Genomic DNA, 9,444 nt, shown 5'->3' with positions numbered 1-9,444 from the left:
TTAAAAGATTCGTCTCGCCAATTACGGGCAAACTGTGCAATTAGTTTTTCTTTTTACCTACATTTAATACTTCATGCATATGCCGCAAGATTTGATGTGATGGAGAATCTTGAAAATTTTTGGATTTTAGGTGGGATCTAAACATGGCCTAATGATATGTTGTCAATAGATGACTGGATGATGGAGGTGGCGAAAGAAACATCTGAAGACGGCAGCGCCATCGGCGGCAGGCAGGGGATGGGGAAGACGACAAGCCGGCGCCGGCCGCTTCCTCCCCCTCCGCTACAAAAAAGGGATATGGGCGCTGCCACGCCTTCCGCACTTCACATCGCTCTCCCGCACTCCCACTCCCGCGCCGGCTCCCACCAGTCCACCACCGCCACCGCCACCACCACCCAACTCCACGGCAGACGGCCGCATCAGCTCGATCGCTGCCTCTGCCCGCCCCGCTCCTCCACCCCCTTCCCACCGCATCGCATCGCATGCTGCTGTCGCGTCCCCAGACCCTGCCCCGGGCCCGGCTCTCCTCCCCGACCCTTCGCCACCTCCACGCCCTCGCCGCGCCGCGCCGCGCGCTCGTCTCGTCCCCGCCACTAGGGTTCGCCTCCGCGGCGCGAGGCCTCGCTCCGCTCCGCCTCCGCGCGGTGGTGTCCGACCACGAGCAGCGCGGGATGGAGGCGGGGGAGCAGGGGAGGCCGCTCCGCGTCGGCCTCGTCTGCGGCGGGCCCTCCGGCGAGAGGGGCGTCTCCCTCAACTCCGCGCGCTCGGTGCTGGATCACATCCAGGTATTGCACTTCATACTGATAGTCTGATACCGTTGCCGTTCGTGGCGCGCGGGTTTGAATTTGACCGGATACATAGCGACGCGTTACTGGGAATTTGAATTGGAGCTGCCGCTGCTTTGACTTTTGAACTACACTACATTTTCTGTGACACTATCACACTAGTGTGCTCTGCTTTGACTTAATTCACTGCGTGTTGGCTCCGGGTCTGCGCCGCCCGCCAGGAATCCATCCTTTTCTGCTAGGAACAAGTAGTAGTACGTTGAACTGCATGCGGTCTGTATAGTGTGCACCATCACCATTCGCGCCTGTGTGCTGTCTCGTCACTCGTGTTCCTTGCTTAGTATTTTCTTCCCCTTGATGAATGTGGGAAGTGCCAGTCAGTCAGTCAGTCACTTCCTTGCTGAATGCTGATGATATATAGTAATTGTCATGGTCCGATACAGGGAGAGGATTTGGTCGTCCGCTGCTACTACATTGACTGTGCCATGAAGGCCTTCGCAATTTCTCCTGCGCAGGTGACCTCATGTGCTCGGAATCTCTTGTTTGTTAATATTAATACTATAATATCTATATGTAAGCTGAATATACTCTGGTGGTTGTCCTGTCTGTGCCATTTTTTAATTGAGTTGGACACGCACTATTTTTTCTATAGCAACTCCCCCTAGTTGCTTGGTTTGTTATTTATAGAAGACCCTGAATCCCTGATCGAGGAATCAAGCTCTGCTCAGCTTAGCAACACAATTGCCTCAACTTTTCTTAGCTTTACAACTTCCTGTGGCTAGCTCAAGCTTTGTGTCATGCCAGGGTGCTGAGCCTATATGGATTTATGTACCTCCACTGGTGAGGGTTACATTTATTCAAGCCCACTTCAATATACTGTAATAGTGTAATAAGACAAAGGTTCCCTTGGTCGAATTTGGGTTAACAGTTGCATGTTCTGTTCTGCTGAAGCTAGTACCCAAATGGCAAAGCCTTTTATCCTTTATAAAGTTGTTTGAGACATGTACTTCGGTTGCTAGTTCCTACTTTATGAACTCATATTCAGTCAGAGTAAAATAACTGTTTCACATGTTTTGCCCCACAGCTATATTCCAACACGCCTTCGGATTTTGATTTCAAACTTGAAAGGTAAGCCAGTCAACAGCTGATTTTTGTTCCTTGCTAACATTACCATTCCAATTTTTTCATTTTGAAGCTTCATTTCTGCAGTTTAGCCCAAGGATTTGACTCCCTATCTGACTTTGCGGAGCATCTTGCCACCAATGTTGACATTGTCTTCCCAGTGATCCATGGGAAATTTGGTGAAGATGGTGGCATTCAGGTTTGTTCTTACCAGTGAAATCTGGTTTACAAGGAAAAGATATCGATTCGTGCTTGTTGATTATATGTTTCACTTGCCATTGCACTAGCTATAGTGTTTGAATGCCTCTTAGTTGACCGCTGTTTACACACTCACCTGTTTACTTAATATGTGTGGGTCTGACATCCATATGTTCACAATCGCTTTGAAATATTCAGGAGCTTTTGGAGAAAGCAAATGTTCCATTTGTTGGGACACCCTCTAAGGAATGCCAGCGTGCTTTTGACAAGGTACATTGTATGTTTCTTTCAAGATTGCTCTTGACAAGATATGTCATCAACTTCTCCCTACCGTCCTTCTATGTAATTGCATACTTGGATGCAAGCCCACTATTTTTTTTTCGCGACCGTGCCGTGGCACGTTTTTCATTAAGAGGAGGTATGCAAGCCCACTATTCAGTACCATACCCAGCTTTTTTCTGAAATGATGGGAAAGTGTTCTAGTATTATCCGTGAAACTTGTTTGCTGATTATGGATATTGTGGAACTTACTAGGACAAAATGTTCCATGTATTCAGCAAGTGGAGTTTATGAAATGTTATCCAGTGAGCAGGTTGAAAGTATTGCTACAATGTACAATCTTCTAAGGATGCTATGTGAAATGTGATGTGTGCATCAATATCTTGTGTTTTCACTATTGTAACTTGTAATTTCATTTAATGTCAGCGGATCCATTTATCCAGTTCCTTATTTTAGTCTTGAACATGGCTGCAGCATAATGCGTCGCTCGAGCTCAATGCACAAGGTTTCTTAACAGTGCCAAACTTTCTTGTGGAGGTAAGGCTTGTTTGTCATTTCATAGTGCCCTCAATGTGATATGCACTATCTTTATCTTTATTAATGAGCATAATGTGTAATTTTGTTGAAAAACAGGCATTGAGAGTCAAAATTGTTGAATCTTTGGCACTATGCTTTTTTCTGCTACATATATCTGAAAATAAGTTTTGGTTTAATTATTCTGCCACCTCCAGTGGACTGAATCTTAATTAATACTTGGAAAAAGGAACAAAATATTTTCTTGTCTGTCACAATATTACCACAGTAGCTAAGAAAAATTGGGAGTGTGGTTACTAATTCCGATGCTCTTCTTTGGTGACCTAATCCTGTATCTTGCAATTGTGTCTATGACAAAGCAGAAGGACAAGTTGGCTAAGCTGGAGTTAGAGGCATGGTTCCAAACCGTCAATCTGAACAAAGAAAATGGCAAAGTGATTGTAAGTGATAGTGTTTTACTTTAAAGATTGTTTTCAGGGTTGGATTGGTGAAGGGGTAACTTCTGATGTGCTTTGCACAGGTCAAACCTACAAGGGCTGGGTCAAGCATTGGCGTGGTTGTTGCTTATGGTGTGAATGACGCTGCCCAGAAAGCTGAGGAAATTATTTCAGAGGTGCAGAATACTTTCTACTATACTTCTGGAATCATTCAAGTTAAACACAGTAATATTTTGAGACCTGAAATCCTATGCTTATTGACAGGGAATTGATCATAAAGTTATCATAGAGGTTTTCCTTGAAGGGGGCACTGAGTTTACAGCCATTGTGGTTGATGTTGGGACTGCTAACAACAGTGAGCCTGTCGTTCTGCTTCCAACAGAAGTATGATACATCTTCGTTTGCTTATTCTCTTATTCTGTCATGCTGGAGACATTGTAACAACTTGACCAAATATTCTGGATGGTCCTTTTAGGACAAAAGAAATATGCTGTTATCTATTGGTAAGTTTAAATTAAATGTGTTAGAGAGCCTGAATTAACCTATTTTATTTTCCTTCCCTTTTGCAGGTTGAGCTTCAGTACTCCAACAATAGTGATACCAAGGAGGACACAATATTTAACTACCGCAAGAAGTACCTTCCAAGTCGACAGGTATATAGCCCAGACTAAAATACAAGTTTCAGGGGTCATTTGTGCAAAACTATTGGTTCCTTTCTGTTGATCTCTGCTTCTTAAGTCCTTCTGACTCATTTGAAACAAACTTATAGAACTTCCTGTGACAAGGCCTTGTTCAAATAACTCCATTTTTTCACAAGCCTGGTTTTCTTACACAAGAATCAATTCAAGCATTCATTGATCTCTTCCCAGGTTGCTTATCATTCGCCTCCACGTTTTCCAGCAGAGGTGATCGATTGTATAAGACAAGGAATTTCTCTTTTATTTCGTCGCCTTGGCCTGCACGACTATGCAAGGATAGATGGTTGGTTTTTACCTTCTCCTGTTGCTTCTTTACCCTCAGCTGAAAATAGTGAAAATTTTGGAAATACCAAGTATGGAACTGTTCTTTTCACGGATATTAATTTGGTAAGCATACTCTTGGTTCTCTTTGTTCTCAAGTTTGGATCATGTCTTGCAGTTTCTAGTGCATGATACCTGTTGTATTCTCTGTAACAGATAAGTGGGATGGAGCAAACCAGCTTTTTGTTCCAACAAGCTTCAGCGGTAATAATAATATGGCATCACACACATTGTAATTTGGCGTTTCTGATTCTGGAGAAATTCTTATTTAAATAGCATACATGATATCTGTGCATCTTTTCTTCAAACTGTCAACCATTGAGGATATTTGTATTTTGGTATGATATGCAGTTGTCAGGACGTTGTACCAAAGTTGAGTAGGATGAGTGGTGCACTCTCCTCAGTTGTATGTTTTTTGGGCACAGTTTCCATCCAAAAAACTGGGCGGGACGCTTGCCCTTTTTTTTCTTTCTTCGTCTAATAGAAATTGCGGCAAAGCTTTTACCGTCCTTTCTAAAAAAATTAGTTTTGCTAAAGGTTTTTTATACTCATTATCATGCTGTTACATAAAGTAAGTATCATGCAGATACTTTTGTGCTCATAATGCTTAATTTCGTTACTAACTTCAGAACGAAAAACAACACTTTTCAGGTTGGGTTCTCTCACTCTCGAATCCTTCGTACAGTTGTTCAGCATGCTTGCTCGCGATTCCCTTCTCTTGTTCCATGCAATAATGCTTGGACCACTTTGTCCAGAAAACTACAACCATCCAAACAAGTAGAAGCAATCCACAAAGGTACATCAAGACAGAAGGTTTTTGTGATCTTCGGAGGGGACACTTCAGAGCGGCAAGTATCACTTATGAGTGGCACCAATGTCTGGCTTAATCTCCAAGGTTTTAATGATGTGAGATCCCTTGCTTTCAAATATTTGACTTTGCATATTCATTGTGTTTCTATTCTCATTTCTTGGTGCTTCCGCATTGTGTTTATAAAATTTCTGGCCATGTTGGTCTAGAATTTGTTGCTTGAAACTGTATGCCATACCATACCATGCTTTAAGCTTGATATGGTATGATACCATGTTTGTTGCCTACGTAGCTATGTTCTATTTTCATGCATCGATATTTTAGATTCTTTTCACTTCTGTTGCTTTCAGCTTGACGTGACACCGTGTTTGCTTGCTCCTGCAAATGGATATTTCTCCTCCCATGATCAAGATTTCAGTGACAGTTCAAGAGAAGTTTGGACGTTGCCGTAAGTGTTGCATCTCATTGGATCTTGTGGATAATATTGTAGTTATGCACCGTAACATTTACTTGGTAAAATGACTAAACTTGGCTTTTACTTGTTAAAATGACTAAACTTGGCGTACTCTATGTGGCAGATATTCATTAGTGTTACGACATACCACTGAAGAAGTTCATGCTGCATGCGTTGAGGCGACTGAGCCGGAACGAGTTAAAATAACAAAACGTTTGCGTGGTCAAGTAATGAATGAACTTGGGCCAGCATTGAGCAAACATGATTGGTTTGCAGGCTTTGACATTGCTTATGAACAACCTATCAAATACTCTCTACAAGAGTGGATCAACCATGTAAAAGAAACTGAAGCTGTAGTCTTTATAGCAGGTATTTTTCCAAAATTATACTAATCTAGTCGAACTTCTATGCACATTAATGTATAATGTTCCAACTATTGCAAAACAATACGATCAGAAATGCATTGCATGTAATATTTCCGGAATCAATGAACTCTGTCAAGTGCCAATTATTCAATCATATTACTCATTTTCTTAAATTGAACCAAACATATAATTAGTAATGACACTATTCCAGATGGAGAGCCTTTCGCCTGACTGTTGCATTTATAATATACATCTGTTCCTTACTGTTTCTTTTTTTCTTAGGTGTTCATGTCTTGTGTGTTATATGTAGTGCATGGTGGCATTGGAGAGGATGGTACCATTCAGACATTGTTGGAATCTGCAGGAGTTCCTTACACAGGTTCACTTTTAGCTTATATATATAGAGTATTTGTATGTGGCCAGACTAAAGAATGTAAAAGCTCTTGTCATGCAGGACCAGGACCAATAGCTTCTAGAACATGCATTGACAAAGTTGCAAGTTCACTTGCTGTTGACCATGTATGAACCTTTTGTAACTTTTACTCTTTTACGGGTTCCTATGGGTATTTAAATATTGATTTCCTAGCATGAATATAGAATGATATTCCATGATGTCACTATGACACAAACAGCTTAAATCAATTTGTTAGTAACACAACATTTGCTCACCGAAAAATTCTGTCCACTGTGACCATGCCAAAGAAGTTAACAGTATTTGTGGTACTTGTGTAGCTTGCTAGTTATGGAGTCCGTACCATTCCAAAGGATGTAAGAGCAACAGAAGAAGTACTGAAGTCATCTCTTGTTGATATCTGGAATGAACTTAAAGCAAAACTACAAACAGAGACAGTATGTGTGAAACCAGCTCGTGATGGGTGCTCGACTGGTGTAGCAAGATTGTGGTAAGAAGTTACTTAACTCTAGTCCAGTGTTTTAGTTATTTAACGGTGATGTATCTCGTCTTTGTTTTATGCATGGATCATTAAGAAAACACTATCTATTTTCAGCTGTCCAAAGGACCTAGAAGTCTATACAAATGCATTGAGGAGGAAGTTTCAGCATCTGCCTGCTAATTGCCTGTCCAGGGTACCAAAGATAACCTAACCATGTTTTTGTGCCAATCGAGGAACTATGTCTGCCAGTGGTCAGATACACTTTTAACACTAAGCTATATTTTATAGGCACATGGCGTAATTGAGATGCCAGTCCCTCCTCCAGAGTCACTAATATTTGAGCCTTTTATTGAAACGGATGAAATTATCATTTCAAATAAATTGGAGAATGGTAGTGCCCGTCATCTGGTATGGAAGGGTGAAAATGACTGGCTTGAAATAACTGTTGGTGTAGTTGGCAAGCGTGGAGAAATGCACTCGTTAAATCCAAGTATCACAGTGAAAGAAAGTGGTGATATTTTATCTCTTGAGGAGAAATTTCAAGGTAAGTCTCATGCATACTTTGTAGTCTGTACTATTTTGATCTCACAAATAAAGTTGTACCAGGAGTTGCTATTGTGAGTGTCTTTTGATATTTTGTTTAAATAGTTGTTGGCATGGCATGGAAATGCAATATTCCATTGAGGTGAACTTTAACTTGGGACAGATGAGGGAAAACAATTTCTTGTAGAACATCGTGTGTGCCTTCTCCATATCTTTATTACACCGAACACAATATGGCTAATGGTGTCTGTCCTAGCTTATATACGTTTAAGTTTTATCGCTGGGCCCTCTAAGCCATTTTCCTCATAACATGATTGAGGTGTTTTTTTTCAGGTGGCACTGGAATCAACTTGACACCACCTCCTGCAACAATTATGGGGTACTTATTTATGACTATTCCCAGTTTTCCCTTTTTCTTTTAAATAACAGTAGAATTTTCAACTGGACAGAATCTAGATTCTAGAAGCTTACTCACATGTCGGTTCTGTTTTTGCCGGCGTCACCACACCAGCTGCCCCCTGATTCATCTCAGCATCATGCCTTACTAGTATCATTTGTGAGCATATCTTTTGGCTTGCCTTTTGTAGCGAGGATGCTCTGCAGAGGTGCAAGAAGAGTATCGAGATCATGGCAAACGCTCTAGGTTTGGAAGGCTTCTCGCGCATTGATGCATTTGTCAACGTGCGAAGCGGGGAGGTATGAATGTGAAATGTTGTGCTCAAATGAAGATGATAATTATTACTCCTAGTTGTGATATTGTGGTAGTAAGTTAGCCGCCTCGTTCCCAATGGCAATGTGCTTGGTCCTGCATGCAGGTGCTGCTGATCGAAGTCAACACTGTACCTGGGATGACTCCATCCACCGTGCTGATCCACCAAGTAAGCTAAGGGCTAGCTCTGGCTGGCTCACAGAAAAAACTGCATTATCTGCCCATTGTTGTTGTTGCTGTGGCAGCAGCAGCAGCAGCAGCACTTGAACGGAAAAAAAAAAACTTACATTATGATAATGTATGGTGGCAATGAATCGCAGGCACTCGCAGAGGAACCGCCCGTGTACCCCCACAAGTTTTTCCGCACTCTTCTGGATTTGGCGTTTGCAAGGGCGAAATAGCTCAGTCAGCCATTTATTTTACTTTTACCGCGCATCGGTTTGATTCTGTATCAGTAAACTTATTGTGAAGAGGTCCTGTTAGTGTCAGGTGGTGGTTTGAAACTGAAAGACTTCACGTTAGCGTTACTGAATTTACCGATACGCGCGAGCGCGATACACGTGTGGCAATGTAGTCCTATCAAAGGTGGTTGAGGTTCTTCAGTCAGTCTGTGGTATGAAAATCTTGTCAGTGATTGATACGATGAAAATAAACCTGTAGCTGTAGTGTACATACAGAGTCAAAACAAACAAACGCATAGAGTATTAGAGTGGCTTGGTTAGCTCCTCTTGTGTTGCCATGTGTGCGGTCGTCCACAGAAGAGCAGAGCAGAAGCAACTCCCCACGCGCGCGCGAAGTCAAACCAACTCGCCGGCCCGGGCGTCGGTTTCTAGCCAACTCCCCACGCGCTCAGTGCTGACCCAACCTCCGTTAAGTTTGCAAGCCAAGATTATCATGGGTTTGCAACGCGGGTTATTGAATATTGTGAGTGATTGGTACGACCATTACTAGCATTTTTTTTATCTTTAAAAAAAACACAGAACACATGCTTACATACACGCACTTTAGCTCAGTGTTCCTTATTATGGAGAGAGCATGCTGCTATGACTTTAAGTATAGTTAATCGAAAATATAGGTCCCGTTCGGCTGGCAGAATTTTAGCTGAAACTGGCTGAAAAGCACTCTGGCTGAATTGTTGTGAGAGAAAAATACTGTTCTAGCTAAAAAAAAGAAGTCGAATATAGGGTAAGTCGAACGAGGCCATAAAACACTTGTACTAAGTTTGGGATCGTCTTAAACCCAGGTGGACAATGCAAGTTTTCGAATAGAGACTTTTACCTAACAGCTGACACAGACGT

General features: G+C 42.1%; 1 protein-coding gene across 1 annotated transcript; it reads left to right on the top strand.

The window, feature by feature from the left end:
* Positions 1-219: 219 nt before the first annotated feature.
* LOC136542847 (uncharacterized) lies at positions 220-8,833 on the top strand. The gene is made up of 24 exons (XM_066535480.1): positions 220-785; positions 1,229-1,300; positions 1,870-1,913; positions 1,995-2,106; positions 2,304-2,375; positions 2,859-2,921; positions 3,281-3,358; positions 3,439-3,531; positions 3,620-3,739; positions 3,925-4,008; positions 4,225-4,440; positions 4,531-4,578; positions 5,026-5,280; positions 5,533-5,630; positions 5,761-6,005; positions 6,312-6,380; positions 6,456-6,520; positions 6,734-6,903; positions 7,009-7,087; positions 7,183-7,438; positions 7,771-7,816; positions 8,025-8,133; positions 8,253-8,315; positions 8,467-8,833. Exons 1-24 carry the CDS (start codon positions 483-485, stop codon positions 8,545-8,547), a joined length of 2,841 nt encoding a protein of 946 aa, XP_066391577.1. The 5' UTR covers positions 220-482; the 3' UTR covers positions 8,548-8,833.
* Positions 8,834-9,444: the final 611 nt, after the last annotated feature.

Source organism: Miscanthus floridulus, chromosome 3, assembly GCF_019320115.1.
Source record: "Miscanthus floridulus cultivar M001 chromosome 3, ASM1932011v1, whole genome shotgun sequence".
In the NCBI taxonomy this organism is placed as follows: Eukaryota; Viridiplantae; Streptophyta; class Magnoliopsida; order Poales; family Poaceae; genus Miscanthus; species Miscanthus floridulus.
The sequence above is the reverse complement of the archived record's forward strand: the minus strand, read 5'-3'. Positions and strand labels throughout refer to the sequence as shown.